Source organism: Spermophilus citellus (assembly GCF_964194105.1).
Source record: "Spermophilus citellus genome assembly, chromosome: 2".
In the NCBI taxonomy this organism is placed as follows: Eukaryota; Metazoa; Chordata; class Mammalia; order Rodentia; family Sciuridae; genus Spermophilus; species Spermophilus citellus.
In genome coordinates, this window is record NC_138183.1 from 251,712,709 (window position 1) to 251,731,950 (window position 19,242).

A 19,242-nucleotide genomic window follows, 5' to 3' on the forward strand; every position below is an offset into this window, starting at 1 on the left:
AGCTGGGGTCCCGGCCCAGGCGCCCGCGGCTTCTCCCTGCGCCGTGAAAAAGGCTGAGGGTTGCGTCTCCGAGGCACCGTGGGAAAGTCTTTACGGGAGGAGCCGCGGCCTGGCCTGTCTGGGCCTGGGCCGCTGTCCGCCCACCAGCCGCTGCGGCTCCGCAAGGCTCTTCCAGGCCGGGGTCGGGCGGCGCTGAGTGCGCAAGCGCGCCGGGCAGGGGCGGGGCTCGCGAGTGCGCGGGCGGGAAGAGATGGGCTCGCGCGGCCGGACGTGGGCGCCTGGGAGGTCGAAGCTCCAGCAGAGCCGGAGGCCGGGGCCGCATCTGGGCATTTTGCGGCTGAGCTCCGCTGTTGTTCCCCTTCCGGAATGGAGGGGACGGCCTCGGCCGTCTGCGAGGTGATGCCGGGGAGGGAGATAAAACACAGAAAGCCACTTTCTGAGGAGAGGTTCTTTGTGAAGACGCTATGAGGTTCGGGCAGGAGGGCCGGCGTTGCCCAAGGTGGAGGAGGAAGATTCAGGAATGCTAGGAATGGGTGAAAGTCGGCGCAGGGCGGAGACAGCGGGGCAGGGAGCACAGGGGTCGCGCCCGGGCTGCTCTGGTTGGGGGGGTCTGGCTGCACGTGAGGAACAGGACCCTGGAGCTCCCCGGACACCGAGTACACCGGATTCTGCGCACGCGCGCTGGGAGGGGCTGTAGCGGGGCGAGGGAGCAGGAGCCGCGGAGTGACAGCTCCAGAGGCCTCGCGGGGCGCACTGGAGGGGCTAGTGCTGCGCCCTCCACGTGGCCGCTCCGCGACTGGGACAGCCATCGCCCAAGGCGAGGCTCATCGGGTGGCCTGTTACGCGTCTGGGGGCAGGTGAAATATCCTGGCAGCCTCAGAGCGCTGCTGAGAGGGGCCCGGGCCACCTGCCTTGTTCCCGTTAGCGGAACCCAGAGTTTTCACATTCACAGATGGTAGAACCTGGTAGAACTTAGGCCTGTGCAATTTCCCAGCTGCTTGCCTTGTGGATGAAGATTCAAGAAATCTGAACAGAGGGAGCACAGGAAGTCAGAGGGTGTGTGAGGAAGGTGTAGGAAATGCCTGGAAACCCTCTTCGCTAACTGGCACAAATTAGCATCTTAGTTCCCAAGTTCTCTTACTCAGATCTCCCTGCCTTTAAAAAAGGTGCTGCCTTAGTGTTGAAACGAGAGTCTACTTTTCATGAATAATAATGGAATTAAATATATTTTATTTTAATGTGTCATTGAGATTAAATGTTTTATTCAGACATATTGGAGTTCCATTCAACTTAAAATATTGTGTGCAGTGTTTTGTTTTGTTGTTTACTACAGTGCCCGTGGGGAGCAATCCACGGCCTTACACAAGCCAGTTAAGCACTACCACTTAGCTACAACCCCAGCCCTTGTCCTCATTTTTATAGATGAGGAATTGAGTTCAGAGAGGTTAAGTAACTTTCCCAGGGCTACATTCTGGAATTTGGCACATCAGAGATTCAAACCCAGACATTTTTGCCTCTAACACTCTTAAATAATATTTTAATTATCAAAAATGTTAATTTAATGAAAAATAAAGATGATTCATAATCAGATGTCACTCATTTTCATAGTCTTTATGTTGGCTTATTTGGGGAGGAAAAAAGAAAACTCCCACCCAATTTTTCTTTCCAGATATACTTATCTAAATACTGCAGTTTATTTCTTCAGTTTCCCATCTTGTTGGGCACTGCATTGAATTTCACTGTTTTCATTCTTAAGTTGCTCTGCTCTGAACAATGCAAATCTAACACTTCACAAGAAGGAATGCAATATTTAGGGGAAAATAGTTATTAATTTGTCATACAAATTTATTATTACCATAATTTTAAAAGAATATTTTGTTTTCTTTGCATTATATTCTTCAGATTTTGAGATACTTAATAATTTACTGGAAATGTGAAACTGGACAATCAAAGGAAGTGTTGCTGGAAGGGCAGCTAATGATTTCCATAGAAGCAATTAATTCCAAGCACCAGCCAAATGCTCTTCATTGTGTAACAACTAGTAAGTAAAAGAAGAAAAATTAATGATTTTCTATTTTTTTGTTTGATCATGATTTATGTCATAGTTTATGTAAAAAGTTCAGGTAGTCATAATCTTTTATCATGTAGTTAAAAAAACCAATATGAGGCTGGGTGCAGTGGTGCCTGCTTATAATCTCTGCTACTCCAGTGGTTGCTGTAGGAGAATGGCAAGTTTCAGGCCTGTGTGGGCAATTTAGTGGAACCTGTCTTAAAAAATAAGAGTTTGGGGTATACCTCAATGGTAGAACACCCTTCTGTTCAATTGCCAGTACCATCAACAAACTCCAAATGATAATGTAATAGTATCTGGTGATAGATTCTCAAGTGTGTCATATAGGAAAGGTGAACAGAATGACTCATAGCACAAGATTATTTATTTTACTGGCTTAAAGTAAAATTGCTAAGAAAAATTTTACTTTGCCTTTTTTTCTTTTTTATTATAACATTCATTTTACATATCCATGGGTTTCTCTGTGATATTTCCATACATTCATGTATGTTCAAATATATCCTCTCTAATACACTGTCTTGCCCTCCCTTCTCTCCTTCTTCTCAGTCAGTTGTCCTCTTTCACATTGCTTTTGGTCCTTTTTAGTTGCTTTTGGTTTTAACCTGCTCTTTCACAGCAATATTGAATTTTACCTACTTTTTCTTTCCAAGACAGGCAGTTGCAAAAGAAGTAAAACAATAAAGGAAAGGGAAAAGAAGTGATGGATAGCATAATCCTGAACTGTAGTTTAGTTTGAAAATATCCTTTCCACTTGGTCTTTTTCTTTCATCATTTTTGCCTTTTGTTTTTAAATTTGAGAGAGAGAAAAAGCTGATACATTTTGATCGGCTCTGAAATAAATTTTCTTGAATCTAGGAAGTGCTAGCTTTTTTTTTTTTTTTTTTGCCTGTGTGTGTGTAGGTTTATTGAAGGATACTTTGTAATGAAGTTGTCCCATCAGCCTTAGAGTGTCACTTGGAGATCAGTTCAGATTGGATAGTACACTGGACTCTAAGATATTTGCATACCAAACAGGAACAACCTCTCTTCTCCTTGTGTACTTAGTGTTAAACATCCTTAAGAGTGTGATGAATTGGTTTGCTGTTACTCTGAATGAACTCATTAGGATTGGGTAGTTTCCCTTATTCATGAGAGAAATGCTTAACTAAGTGGTTAGGGTGAGGATTGGTCTGTAAATGGTTGAATTAATTTGTGCAGGGTTGATTTCTCTCAAAATAGGACTTGAGCCACAGTAATTGTTAAGAAACTGAATTCCATAGGCATTTTGAGCCTAATGGATTTCATAAGCCTGTCTAACATAGAGGACTCTTTTCTTTATTGTCTTTGAACTTTATGCAATTATATCTATAATTTTTTTTGGCAGAAAAAAGTTGGTACTTGATGTAAAACATTACAATACAGAAGCATATTGTGGACAGTGAGACTTCTTATTGAATCACTCAAAATAATTATTAACTAACATTCAGTATATATTCCATATTTTTCTGTACATATGTTCATAGTTACCAGTTTTTTAAAAAAGGACTGTGCCATGTGCTTTTCAGTAACAATACTTTTCAGGCAGAGTTCCACATCATTGTTTGTTTTTTTTAATCCACATCATTGTTTTTTTGAGAAAGATATATATGCTATGTAGCTTTAGGTTTCGTCAAAGTTATATATGAGCATGGTTTTAAAAGTTAAAAGATTTGGGGCTGGGGTTGTGGCTCAGTGCTAGAGCGCTCTCCTGGCATGTGCAAGGCCCTGGGTTCGATCCTCTGCACCACATATAAATAAGGTACTGTGTGCAACTACAACTAATAAATAAATAAATATTTTAAAAAGTTAAAAGATTCAATGAGGGGCTGGGGATGTGGCTCAAGTGGTGGCACGCTTGCCTGGCATGTGTGTGGCCCGGGTTCGATCCTCAGCACCACATACAAACAAAGATGTTGTGTCTGCCAAAAACTAAAAAAAAAAATATTAAAAAATTCTCTCTCTCTCTCTCTCTCTCTCTCTCTCTCTCTTTCACTCTTTCTTTAAAAAAAAAAAAGATTCAATGAAACTTTTTACAAGACCTGTAATTCCCTGCATGCTTATACTTTTCTTCTCCTAGAGACTAATAGTTTCGACTCTTAGTTGATTATTTCAATATTTACAGGTTTATAAACATGTTTGTGTAGCTGTACATGGATTTTCCTTTTTTGAGGTATGATTTATTGTCTTCCCACTATAGAATATGATAGCTCTCTTTCATATCTCCAATTCTACCGTGTGTGTTTTTTCTTATTAATTTTCCCACCAGAAATGAACATCAATATTTTCTCATTATTATGACCATAAAATGCCATTCACGGTCATCTAGAAAAGTGATTCTTTTCTTTAAATTCTATCTTTCATTAATTGTTTAGTTTTCTGCACTTTTATCATGTAGGCAACCCCCAAACTTCCAGCTTTTATCTAAATCTACTATCAACTATGTTCCAACACATCAGGTAGCCTGTCAATTTCTTCCTTGTGAAAAACTCTGTACTAGAATTTTCTGACCTGTTCTAATTTTGACTTGATACCTGCTGATTGTGGCAAATAATGTCTTGGGATCTTCCATTCATTGTTATTCAGGATGTTTCTTCAGTTTTTCTCTTGTGTTGGATTTTTTGGTTCCTGAATCCTATTATCTTTATTTTTTTTTCTTCTTTACTTGCTTTGATGGCTCTCGGACTCTAGTAGCTTCTGAGAAAGTGTTGGGGAGGAAAATTTCTTTTTTTTTTTTTTTTAAAGAGAGAGTGAGAGAGGAGAGAGAGAGAGAGAGAGAGAATTTTTAATATTTATTTTTTAGTTCTCGGCGGACACAACATCTTTGTTGGTATGTGGTGCTGAGGATCGAACCCGGGCCGCACGCACACCAGGCGAGCGGGCTACTGCTTGAGCCACATCCCCAGCCCCTAGGAAAATTTCTTGAGATATCACATCTCTGAAAGTGTTTACTCTCTACAACTGAGTGATAGTTTCAGTGTAGGATTCTAGGTCAGAATTGATTTCTCAGAATTTTAATGACATTTCCATATTGTTTTCTAACCTCAGGAGTTGCTATTGAAAACTATAGTCTTTCTGATTACTTTGTGTGTGATCTGTTGTTCTTAGGAGAGTAAATGATCTTTATCTTTGTGTTAATTACGGTAAATAATGCTAGGTGCATAACAAACCCTGAAATCTTAGTGGCTTAATACAGAAAATGTTTATTTTTTTCTTTATTCTATTGTCTGATGAGTGTGCGTATAGAAATGTATTTTGTTTCATGCAAGATCCAAGCTATTTGTCTTACTGATTCCTCCCCTAGGCTCTTTAAGGTCTCTCCAATTCAGCTAAGGATGGGGAAAGGGAGCAAGGCTTATTAGAAGTCAAAGATTTTCACAGGGTAGACTTGGAAATCATGTGTATTATTCCTGCTCCCTTTCCATTAGTCTTATTGCCACAGTGCTCTGCATTTGTGAGGGAGATGGTGAAGTTGTATGCTCAGGAAGAAGAGAATAGGATATTTGTGAGTCTACTACAGTCCCTGTTTTCAAAATTCACAGTGATGTGCCTTGTTGTAGGTCTATTTTCCTCCATTGTGCTCAGTGCTTAATGGGCCTTTTCAATTTATAAACTCATGTCCTTTAAAATTTCTATAAAAATTTACCTTGCATTTCTTTTTTTTTCTTTTTCAACTTTTATTATTTAGATATTGGATTTTCTAAACTGTTTTTTAAAAATCTTTTTTGTCCTATTTTTCTTCTTTTCTACTTTCTAGGCAACTTTCTCACATTTCTTTTCCAACATTTAATGGATGTCCTCATTTCTGCTATCACAGTTTTTATTTCCAAGAGCATTTCCCTTTTCTTTTTCTTTCTTTCTTTCTTTCTTTTTTTTTTTTTTTGTGGGGGTCATGTTACTGGGGATTGAACCCAGAGATGCTTCACTACTGAACTATACCTCCATTCCCTTTATTTATTTTATTTTTAAAAATATTTTTTAGTTTGATGTACCTTTATTTTTTATTTATTTATATGTAGTGCTGAGGGTCAAACCTGGTGCCTCACACATGCTAGGCAAGTGCTGTGCCACTGAGCCACAACCCCAGCCCCCACCCTTTATTTTTTATTTGAGATGGTCTCCCTAAATTGCTTAGGGCCTTACTAAGTTGCTGAAGCTGGTCTTGAATTTGTGACCTTCTTTCTCAGCCTCCAGAGTCGCTGGGATTATAGGCATGTGCCACTGCCTGGCCCCCACTTTCTTTATGTTCTTTTTTATTTAGCATCTTGCATTTGTTTGAGGGCTACATCTCATCTTTCTGAGTAACAGAAATTTTTTTTTAACAAAAAGCTTTCTGTAATTCCTGTTGCTATTACTTTTTCTACTTGATCTGATTTCTGTTTTTCATGTTGGAAGAACAGCTTCTCCCCTATCCTGTACCAAATTTGGGAGGACCAGTCCCTAGAATGAGTCTAGGAGAGAAAGTAAAGCTCTACTGAAATTCATTTTTTTCAGTTGAGTATTTCAACTCATCTTAACCCTATTTCCAGAGATCCTGATACTGCCATTCCTGAGTCTTTGGGGATTTTGTTGTATAATTCAGGTGGTTTCATGGCTTTTCTCCTTTCTCCTTATAATTAAATTTCTCAGGTCTTCAAAATCCTTTCCTATTGCCCTTCTGTTTTTTAATTTCTAGAATTTTATTATATTATTCTTTTCTTTTTTGGGGTGGGGGGTACCAGGGTTTGAACTCAAGGGCACTCGACCACTGAGCCACATCCCCAGCTGTATTTTGGATTTTATTTGGAGACAGGGTCTCACTGAGTTGCTTATTAGCACCTTGCTTTTGCTGCGACTGGCTTTGAACTCCCAATCCTCCTGCCTCAGCCTCCCGAGCTGCTAGAATTACAGGCATGGGCCACCATGCCTGGCTTTTCTTTTCTCTTTTAGCCTTGTGAGCTTTTTGTCTTTAAAAAAAATCTCTGTTCTATTTTATGAAAGTTTAATAGATGCATATGTTAAGTCTGCCTTCTTTATCTGGAACTGCAAAGTAGCATCTTTTAAATTTGGTTTGAAACCACTGATGAGGAAGAATATGTATTAGTTATCCAGGGCTGCTGTAACAAAGTATCACTAACTGGGTGGCTTTTAAAAAAATTAAATGTATCTTCACAATTTTGGAGACTAGAAGTCCAATATAAAGGTGTAAGTGGTTGCTTCCTTCTGGAGACTCTGTGGGATAAATCTGTTCTCAGCCTCTCCTTGCTTCTGGGGGTTGCCAACAATCCTTTCTTTTTTTTGGCTTGTAGATGTGTCATTTCATCTTCATATGATGTTGTCCTTTGTGTTTGTGCCTTCACTTGGCCTTCTCATATCATTAGCAATCACTGGATTTAGGACCACCCTAATCCAATGTGACTTAATCTAACTTGATTATATCTACTTAGTACTTCAAAGTATCTTTTAGGGATATGTAATTTAGCCCACAAAACTAGCAAATTTTCTTTTCTTTTTTTTGATTTGGGCTCTCACTTTGTTCGCTCAGGTTGGCCTGACTCTGGGACTCAAGCGGTCCTCCTGCCTCAGCCTCTCAACTAGCTGGGACTACCAGTGTGTGCCACCATGCCCAGCTCCTAAACTAGCAGATTTTATATCTGAAAGGATCCATTTATGAAAAGCAGAGAGATGACTAGTTTTTTCTTTCAGATAACTGTTGAAAGTTTTAACCAATATGATTACTTATCACAATTTTTTCCAAAAATGTGTGGATTAAGATGTTTAATTATATTAGAGTTATGGAAAGGAGTTATGTAGTCATCTAAATTGTGAAATGCTGGTTAAAATAACATGGGTTTCACCAGGCGTAGTGGTTCACATCTGTAATCCCAGTGGCTTGGGAGGCTGAGACAGGAGGATTACAAATTCAAGGTCAGTCTCAGCAATGGCAAGGCTCTAAGCAACTCAGTGAGACCCTAAATAAATATACAAAATATACTCTAAATTAATTACAAAATAGGGCTGGAGATGTGGCTCAGTGGTTGAGTGCCCCGAGTTCAATCTTTATTGTGGATCTTCTTACAACCTTTATTTGCCAATGTAAACTGTGCAACAGAATGTTTGGGAAATGCTATATATTATAGCACCCCTTGCTCACTTTAAAGGTACTCTTCAGTGCAGGGAATTTTGGAGAATACATGCTTGAAAATGTGTATTTTACAGATAAGACCCTACTGTCATCTTTGCCTCTGAAGGATAGCACATTATTACTTTAGTAGGTACACCAGAAGTCTAGCTGAAAACTGGTGACTAGATGGGCTGTGGAGCGGGTGAAATGATTGTTCTCTTTGAGAATGTTCACCCAAAGTGGCTTGTTTCCAACAGTTGTTGATATGATACTCATTAAAACTAAGAAGGGACATTAAAGACATGGTGTGATATGTATTTTAGAAATATCTTACGCATACAGGAAGATAATTAGGTTGTGGCTTTTTTTCTTGTGATTGTCCTTTGCTCTTTATTAGTCATTAGTGTAGACCTGCCACCCTAATCCAATGTGACTTAATCTTAACTTGATTATATCTACTTATATCTTCCATCTCTGTCTCAATGACCCATTTTCCCTTATGTTAGAACCAGTATGTGCCTATGAGAAACATTCAGAAAAAAAGAAGACAGTCTTTTGCTAAATATTCAGTGATACTTGGGCTCTGGCCTTTTGAAGTATGTCTTTTGTTCAGAATCATTTTGGGAGGGTACTGGGATTTGAATCTAGGGGTGTTGTACCACTGAGCTATACCCTCAGCTCTTTTTATTTTTATTTTGAAACAGGGTCTCATTAAGTTTTCTAAGCTGGCCTCCAATTTGCAGTTCTCCTGCCTTAACCTTCTAGGTCACCAGGATTATAGGTGTGCACCACTGTACCTATCTCATTCAGAATCATTTAAAATCTGGAGATGTAGAGCCTTGCTTTCTAATATAACCTTTTTGTGATGACAGATTTGTTCTTTATCTGTACTGTTGACCACTTGAAATATGACTACTGTGGCTGAGGAACTGAAATTTTAATTTAATCTAGCCAAATTTTAAATAGCTACTTGTAGCTTCTAACTATTGCATTGGACAATATACGTTTGAAGAATGGTGGTATTTCTCACTCTAGTTCAATGATTCGGAATCATTATTCCCTGCATGCAGAATACACATTTTCTAAGGGATAGAGATATTTCTATTGGCTCCTGTGACAGTGTTCTTAGAGTCTTAAAGAAAAAACTTCCAGGTGGTCTGATCAAAACCCTTCTTAAGTGCCTGCCTCCTCCTTCACCATCTGTCCTGAAGAGTTATTGCTCTAAATGTTCTAATGTTTAGATTTAGAATTGTAGGTATAAAGAATTCTTACCTGATAGTGTAGTAAAATATATTTGAGAGTAAAATTGGTTAAAAGTAGGGCCAAATTTTTAATTTACACTGGAATATAATTATATATACTCAAATTACTAGCTTCAATTTGCAGTTTTCTCATACTCCTTTTCTGTAAGGTGTTGTAGTATCCAAAGGGGATGTCCTAGTGTTAAATATAAGTAGTTGTTGACTATAGGTAGGCTTGCCATTTGGTTATCATTGCAAAGAAATGATTCTGCCCCCCAAACAGTAATTGCAGCCTCATGGTACTTCTTTGATTCATTCATTCATTCTTTCTTTCTTTCCTTTTCTTTTTCTTTTTTTTTTAACTGAACTCATTAATAGGGTCTCTTTTTGATGTTATGCATCTATAAATAGTGTTTTCAGACTTGACAGTTGATGTGTTAGGGTGGGGGTTGGGGGGAGTGCTGGAAATTGATCTTGGGCCTTTCCCATTCTAGGCAAACAGCCTACCACTGAGCTATATCTCTAGTCCTTATTTTAAAAAATAAAATCCATTTAATTGTTTTATTTATGATATTTCTTTGTATTCTGTTACAGTTGCTTCTGCAAGAAGCATTTGTGGTGACTTGGTCCTCAAGAAGTTACAAAAAGGTAAAGAATTACACAGCTCTTACAAGACTAAATCTCTTACTGGCGATGAATTTGGTATTTTCTGAAACAGACTTATACTGAAAGAGCTGCCAGATTTAGTAAGTAAAAATGCAGGATGCCCATTTAAATTTGAATTTCTGATGATAATAACTTTTTTTAGTACAAGTATGTCTCATGTAAAATTTTAGCCTGCATTATTTTGTCTGGCAACTCCATTGAAAGATGATCTATAAAACCATATAGATACAAGAATGATACCTACCTGACTGTTGCTTCTCTGACTACTCTGTATACAGCCTCAGGTAAAAAATTTAGTGAAGTATTTGTTACCATCTAGTTAAACAAAAGAATACATAGAGAATACTTTTACTGAAAATGATTTTGACTAGTATTAATATTGTATTTCACTATATGCCAAAACTGAAGTGGTTTCGGGGTTTTAGTGACCATTAGTCCTAGTTTTAAGAAAATATGTTGTGTATTAAACTGGAAACAACCAAAAAGCTATACTAGAAAGGTATATGTTATATAATAAATGTTTATGAAGTTTATCACCATTGGGTTGTTTTGTTTTTTAAAATTTTTAAAAAATATTTATTTTTTAGTTGTAGTTGGACACATTACCTTTATTTTATTTATTTTTATGTGGTGCTGAGGATGGAACCCAGGGCCTCGCACATGCTAGGCAAACGCTCTACTGCTGAGCTACAACCCCAATTGGGTTGTTTTAAGTTTCAGGTTTTCTTAGTATAATTGCAAACTTTGTAAAACGAAAATCAATTTAATATTTTAATTTATATCCAGATTTCCAGCAACTCAAGTTGTTGTTTATCTCAAAGTATCTCCCTTCATCTTGGTCATACCAGACAAAAGGAAGAAACTATTTTTGTAATTCTGTTACAAGATGAATACTCTAAAGACACAAATATGTAGGTAATAATTCTACCTTTTTTTTTTTTTTTTTTTTTTAGGGAGACCCTATCTTTATTTATTTATTTATTTTTAAATTTTTTTTTATTGGTTGTTCACAACATTACAAAGCTCTTGACATATCATATTTCATACATTAGATTGAAGTGGGTTATGAACCCCCAATTTTACCCCAAATGCAGATTGCAGAATCACGTCGGTTACACATCCACAATTTTACATAATGCCCTATTAGTAATTGTTGTATTCTGCTACCTTTCCTATCCCCTACTATCCATAATTCTACCTTTTGAAACTGCTTCTTTGGACTAAATTTTAGCTTAAGAATGAGGACTTGAAAAAATGCTTGCTTGCTGAATTAAGGGCCATCAGGCCCCCATTGCCTTGCCTTGCCTTGCCTTGCCTTGCCTTGCGTTGGCCCTTGGAATCTAGCTTCCAACTGTTTGTATCTTTAAATTTTTAATAGATCTCAGCCTTTGCCCTGTGATTCCAATTTTGTTTAGGTTCTGGTTTCTTGTACATACACATAAAAATAGTAATTGTGGTGGAAAAGTAATAAAAAATATGAGATTTTTATTTTCATCTTCTGAACAGATAATCTTGAGTTTGAGTAGAATGCTCTTCTTTTAGCAATAATTGCAATGATTTATTGAGTATTCAATATACTTTAGGCCTGGTGTTCATACAGAGGAGTTGTAGCTAGTTTTAATTTTCTATCTTGTGTTCATACTTATCTTTTTTTTTTTGGTACTGGGAATTGAACTCAGGAGCACTCAACCACTGAGCCACATCCCAGTCCTATTTTGTATTTTATTTAGAGACAGGGTTTTACTGAGTTTTTTAGTGCCTGGCTAAGTTGCTGAGGCTGGTTTTGAACTCCCGATCTTCCTGCCTCGGCCTCCCAAACCGCTGAGATTACAGGCATGGGCCATCGCACCCAGGATACTTATAATATCTTAATCACTCTTTTTAACTGCCTCCTAAGTTTATGCCTAAAAGAAAGGGAGAATTCACTTAATGTTCTGGAGAGTTGCTCTGTTCAGAGACTGTTGGGTGATCCAAATTCATATTCAGGAATTAGGGGTTAACTGCCTCAAAATCATCTAGTTTACTTATTGATTTTTAGATTCTCTTCTTTTTTTTTTTTTTGGATTACACCCTTGGGATGATGCAAAGAAGGGAAGGATCATTCCTAATTTCACTGTTCTAGTTGATATGTATAAAAGTGCTTTGAAAGAAATGAAAATCCATGAAAATAAAAGGGAGTATATTATTACTACTAGGGAGGAGATAGGAGTATTTCCTGTAACATAAACCCATACTTAATATGCTTGTACAAGGAGTGGTCAGATTATACATAAGACTGCGTCTTCAATTAATATTTGTGAAAGTGCTTTGAAAAAAATGAAAAGCTCATAAGAACAAGGGAATGGTTTTTATTATTGTTATTATTACTAGGGAGGAAGTATTGAGTATCATTTATGGGATAACCACCTGTTTATTATGCTAATACAAATTTTAAACGTGTCACAGTGACTTCATTTTAATTTAACTATTATTTTAAAAGCTCAAAGCAATTTTGTTTAGTCTATTTTTATATCCCTGTGATAAAGAATAGGTGACTCTGTACAAAAATGTATTGCACATAAAGTACATAATGAAAATTGAGTCTTTTGTTCATGGCCAATCACCTCTAATAGCCAACTGCAGCCTAAGTCTTCTCTTCAGCTGTTAGGGCTCATAATACTAACTTCCACTCCATAAAGCTGTTTATTCATACCAATTAGTGACATGAATTACTCAGTGAAGCTCACAAAGGAAATTGGCCAAGAATCCCTTAACTCCCTCTTATGCACCATTAATTATGCCCTTATTACTATTATTATTTATTTAGCATTCCTCTAATACTGTTATCAGACTGCTTTAAATTGGTCCATCACAGTTTATTCAGCTTCATCTGGCATCTCATTCATTAATCACCAAATTTCCAGAAGCTAAAGAATTATTTATTGGGCTGGGATTGTGGCTCAGCGGTAGAGTGCCTAGCACGGGCAGGGCCCAAGTTTGATCCTCAGCATCACATAAAAATAAAGGTATTGTGTTGTGTCCATCTACACCTAAAAATAAATATTAAAAAATGAATTATTTATCTATACAAAATTAATAGTATGCCTCTGAATTCAGTGTATATTATCATCTTTATTGCTCAGTTGATTTATCTCAGTGCCTAAAATAAGGTCACCTCTCTTTGGGGGAACTAGATTTTTGTAGAGCCATCCAGCTTCAGTTTTCTTTGTTCTTAAATCTATTCTATCAGTATGGTAGCAGGGTACTTTTTCTCTAGATCAGGAATACTTCAGATGATCTCCTATTCAAAATAGTCCTGTTTTGGGACATTTTAATGCTGAATTAATAAGCAGTAACCCAGTATTCTCTCTAGTTTCCTAGCCTTTCTAATGATTTGTGTTTTTTTTCCCCTTTCTTTTCTGGTCCCTAACTATTCATACATTGATTCAATAAACTTAACATCTGCTTTGCCACAGAGGTCATGGGAAGGAGAGGCAGCTCTGCAAATGAAATGTAGTATGGTAGGGACTCTAATAGAGATATGTTCAAGGTGCTTCTTTTGTTAACTTGGAGTGTAGTCCCCAAAGTTCAGTCACCAGTAATGTTTTTCTTCCTTTGTTCTGCATCATTCTTTATTTTTAAGTTCAGACAGTTTTTCTGCTTTTAAATTTTATCATTTCTATGCTGATGAGACTTATTTTTCCTTCTCTATTACAAATGTATCTCCTAAACTCCAGTGGAATGGCTTTGTCAGTAATACTATTCTATTTATGAGTTCCTCTGTAATATCATGTGTGACTAAAATGGGGTTCATATTCTGGAAACTGACTTGTGTTGCTTGTTCCACTCCTTCTAGTAATATAACACTCTTATATTCTTTAGGATTAGAATTCTTGGCTTTTTGAGGGACAGGATTTTCTCTTCTTTCCTGTGTTATCTTTTTTTTAATATTTATTTTTTAGTTTTAGATGGACACAATATCTTTATTTTATTTTTATGTGGTGCTGAGGATCGAACCCAGTGCCTCACGCATGCCAGGCGAACATGCTATCACTTGAGCCATATCCCGAGCCCCTTTCCTATGTTATCTAATTGAATTTTTTGTTAATTTTGCCTTTTGTAATACAGGATTATTACTTATTAATTTTAAAATAGCTTCATGTTCCTTCTCTAATGATGTCTGATTTGCTTATTAGAATAAAAAAACCTCAGACCATATTTGGTGCCTTCTGTCAATGAGAATAATCCCCTTTGTAGAATGATGCCCATTAAGAGAGATAAATTCTTGTGTGGTTTAAAATATCTCATTACATTTAAATATATGTAATACCATTATACATTGTGTACTTGTCCACTTATTTATAATTCCACTTTATATATTATTCACCATGTAGAACTACTTGTCTCACAAATATCTACTTAGTGAAACATAATTGGTCCTGTTCATCCCTCTTGCTCAAATCTGGAGACTACTTTTTATTATATCCTTACTGAAGTGAAGATAAAAAGAGGAGAGATGAAATAAGGGAATATGGATGAAATGGTGGGGAATTAATATTCATAGGTATTTATTTCTTTAGTATTACTGGGCATTGAATCCAGGGTTTCATGCACGATAGGCTAGCACTCTTCTACTGAGCTGTACCCCTACCCCTTTTTATTCTTTGAAAAATTTTTAATTTGTAGATGGACACAGTACCTTTATTTTGTTTGTTTATTTATTTTTTTTAATGTGGCATTGAGGATCGAACCCAGTGCCTCACGCATACTAGGCAAGTGTTTTACCACTGAGCCACAAACCCAGCCCCCTTTTTATTCTTATGTTATTTTAAGGGTCTTGCTAAGTTGCCCAGGCTGGCCTTGAATTTGCAATCTTCCTGCCTCAGACTTCTGAATAACTGCAATTACAGGTGTGTACCACTGTACCTGGCAGTCTCTATTCATTTTGCTGTTTTTTTCCTATCTCTTTTATTTACATTATATTTATTTACCTATATTTTGAAAATAAATTTTTATTCCCTTGTTTACTTTTTATTTTATTTTGGGGATTGATCCCAGGGCCTTGTGCATGCCTAGACAAGTGCTCTACCACTTAGTACATACTCATCTCTCCCATGTTTGTTGATGTAATTTAATTTTATACAGTTTGGAATTTTTTTAATGTTCAAATGTTTTTGAACATTAAGAAAAACATTTCCAAGTTGGAACTTTTTTTTTTCAAAATACTACATAAGAATACTAGTCCTTGTAATTAAGAAGGACTTCTTTGCTGTTAATATATATGATTATATGGTTAGGATAGTTCCATCTTTATCTCTTCCCTATAGTTTAGCTTTTGGTGTCAAAGAGACTCTTTTCCCCTAAATTTAATTTTGGTGTCTTGTAGTTTGTTGGGAAAGGGAATAAGGACTGGTGCTTTTTTTTTTTTTTAAAGAGAGAGTGAGGGGAGAGAGAGAGAGAGAGAGAGAGAGAGAGAGAGAGAGAGGGAGGGAGGGAGGGAGGGAGGGAGGGAGGGAGGGAGAGAATTTTTTAATATTTATTCTTTAGATTTCAGCGGAAACAACATCTTTGTTTGTATGTGGTGCTGAGGATCGAACCCGGGCCGCACGCATGCCAGGCGAGCGCACTACCGCTTGAGCCATATCCCCAGCCCAGGACTGGTGCTTTTAATAGAGAAGTTGACAGGACCACATTTGAGTGAGACTGACTTTTTCTTTTCCTTTCTTTCCCTTCCTCTCCTCCCTCTCCCTGCTTTATCTCTCTCTCCCCACAACCTCCCTTTCCTTCTTGTACCAGGTATTGAACCCAGTGGCACTTAACAATTGAGACATATCCTTAGCCCTTTTTATTATATTTTATTTAGAGATAGGGTCTCATTAAGTTGCTTTGGGACTTGATAAATTGCTGAGGGTGGCTTTGAATTTGTGATCTTCCTGCCTCAGCCTCCAGAACTACTAGGTTATAAATGTGTGCCACCACACCAGGCCATTTCTTTTCTTTTTGAACTTGGATTAGCAAAGAGGAGCAAAAGGATAGCTCTTATTATCAGAATTCCTGAGAGTTGGCTCATCCCCTGGTATGTAACTGTGGGAGCTAGTCTGCCATGTACCTGCTTTGATTTAAAATTCTTGAACTATTGTGACTCCTCATTGAGTAATCAGCTGGGTACTTACTGTTCCAACTCCCACATACCTTTTTTATCTCATGTGGTAACATAGGAGTTGGCTTTCTGTAGTGGTGAATTTGACTGGTATTTTTTCCCTTAGTAACTTTATGGTAAACCATTTAATACATTCTAAAAAGTGGTTAGATGATATCATATATAAAAATTAACTAAAAATGGATCAAAGACCTAAATCTGAGTTAATAATGTAAGTCTTAGAAGAAAACAAATCTTCATGACCTTGGATTGGCCAGTGTTTTCTAACATATGACTTTTAAAGCACAAGTAATCAAAAGAAAATAGATTAACTGGACTTCATCCAATATTAAAAATTTTTGTGCTTCAAGGGCTAGGGGTATAGGTCAGTGATTGAGTGCTTGCTTAGCATGGGTGAGAGGCTCTGGGTTCTATCCCCAGCACCACAAAACAAAACAAAAAACTTTTGTGCTTCAAAAATTAGTATTAAGCTAAAGTGAAAAGATGGATTTGACCATCAAAAAAGCTGAAAACATAAGTCTTTAGTTCCATACCTCAGAACCTCAAGAAGAGGGTGTAAGAGGACAACCTAGAAATGAGTCTAATATTTAGAGTACATTAAAAAAAGGCCTTAATGGGCTGGGGTTGTGGCTCAGTGGTAGAGCGCTCGCCTTGCACATGCGAGACCCTGGGTTCAATCCTCAGCACCACATAAAAATATATGAATAAATTAAAGGTATTGTGTCCAACTACAACTAAAAAATAAATATTAAAAAAAGGCCTTCAACAGCAGAGGGACAAAGAGCCCCAGGCTTGCTTATTTATTTATTTATTTTTTTTAAGAAATAATGAGTGACTTCTCATTCAAAGAGAGAGAGAATTTTTTTAATATTTATTTTTCAGTTTTTGGCGGACACAACATCTTGGTTTGTATGTGGTGCTGAGAATCGAACCCGGGCCGCAGGCATGCCAGGCGAGCGCACTACCGCTTAAGCCACATCCCCAGCCCTTATTTATTTATTTTTTATTGTTGGTCGTTCAAAACATTACATAGTTCTTAATATATCATATTTCACAGTTTGATTCAAGTGGGTTATGAACTCCCATTTTTACCCCGTATACAGATTGCTGTATCACATCGGTTACACTTCCATTGATTTACATATTGCCATTCTAGTGTCTGATGTATTCTGCTGTCTATCCTATTCTCTACTATCCCCCCTCCCCTCCCCTCCCCTCCCCTCCCCTCCCCTTATCTCTCTCTACCCCCTCTACTGTAAATCATTTCTTCCACTTGTATTATTCTTCTCTTACCCCTCATTTCCTCTTATATGTAATTTTGTAAAACCCTGAGGATCACCTTCCATTTCCATGCGATTTCCCTTCTCACTCCCTTTCCCTCCCACCTCTCATCCCTGTTTAATGTTAATCTTCTTCTCAAGCTCTTCGTCCCTACCCTGTCCTTGGTTACTCCCCTTATATCAAAGCAGTCATTTGGCATTTGTTTTTTAAGGATTGGCTAGCTTCACTTAGCATAATCTGCTCTAATGCCATCCATTTCCCTCCAAATTCTATGATTTTGTCATTTTTTAATGCAGAGTAATACTACATTGTGTATAAATGCCACATTTTTTTTATCCATTCATCTATTGAAGGGCATCTAGGTTGGTTCCACAATCTTGCTATCGTGAATTGTGCTGCTATGAACATCGATGTAGCAGTGTCCCTGTAGCATGCTCTTATTAGGTCTTTAGGGAATAGACCGAGAAGGGGAATAGCTGGGTCAAATGGTGGTTCCATTCCCAGCTTTCCAAGAAATCTCCATACTGCTTTCCAAATTGGCTGCACCAATTTGCAGTCCCACCAACAATGAACAAGTGTACCCTTTTCCCCGCATCCTCTCCAGCACTTGTTGTTGTTGGACTTCATAATGGCTGCCAATCTTACTGGAGTGAGATGGTATCTTAGGGTGGTTTTGATTTGCATTTCTCTGACTGCTAGCGATGGTGAGCATTTTTTCATGTACTTATTGATTGATTGTATGTCCTCCTCTGAGAAGTGTCTGTTCAGGTCCTTGGCCCATTTGTTGATTGGGTTATTTGTTATCTTATTGTCTAATTTTTTGAGCTCTTTGTATACTCTGGATATTAGGGCTCTATCTGAAGTGTGTGGAGTAAAGATTTGTTCCCAGGATGTAGGCTCCCTGTTTACCTCTTTTATTGTTTCTTTTGCTGAGAAAAAAACTTTTTAGTTTGAATAAGTCCCATTTGTTGATTCTAGTTGTTAACTCTTGTGCTATGGGTGTCCTATTGAGGAATTTGGAGCCCGACCCCACAGTATGTAGATCATAGCCAACTTTTTCTTCTATCAGACGCCGTGTCTCTGATTTAATATCAAGCTCCTTGATCCATTTTGAGTTAACTTTTGTGCATGGCGAGAGAAAGGGATTCAGTTTCATTTTGATGCAAATGGATTTCCAGTTTTCCCAGCACCATTTGTTGAAGATGCTATCCTTCCTCCATTGCATGCTTTTAGCCCCTTTATCAAATATAAGATAGTTGTAGTTTTGTGGATTGGTTACTGTGTCCCCTATTCTGTACCATTGGTCCACCCGCCTGTTTTGGTACCAGTACCATGCTGTTTTTGTTACTATTGCTCTGTAGTATAGTTTGAAGTCTGGTATCGCTATACCGCCTGATTCACACTTCCTGCTTAGCATTGTTTTTGCTATTCTGGGTCTTTTATTATTCCATATGAATTTCATGATTGTTTTATCTATTTCTACAAGAAATGCTGTTGGGATTTTGATTGGCATTGCATTGAACTTATAGAGAACTTTTGGTAATATCGCCATTTTGATGATGTTAGTTCTGCCTATCCATGAACAGGGTATATTTTTCCATGTTCTAAGGTCTTCTTCTATATCTCTCTTTTTTTTTTTTTAACACTTTATTTTTTTTTTTTTAGAGAGAGTGAGAGAGGGGAGAGAGAGAGAGAGAGAGAATTTTTAATATTTATTTTTTAGTTC

At 37.5% G+C, this 19,242-nt stretch overlaps 1 protein-coding gene across 1 annotated transcript in view; it reads left to right on the forward strand.

Moving 5' to 3' along the window:
* Positions 1-271: 271 nt before the first annotated feature.
* TOP6BL (TOP6B like initiator of meiotic double strand breaks) overlaps positions 272-19,242 on the forward strand; it is an 86,928-nt gene continuing 67,957 nt past the window's right edge. The window contains exons 1-3 of the mRNA XM_081282286.1: positions 272-396; positions 1,903-2,041; positions 10,025-10,078. Of these exons, the coding sequence (XP_081138412.1) occupies positions 367-396; positions 1,903-2,041; positions 10,025-10,078 (223 nt within the window). The 5' untranslated portion in view covers positions 272-366. The remainder of the gene's footprint in view (positions 397-1,902; positions 2,042-10,024; positions 10,079-19,242) is intronic.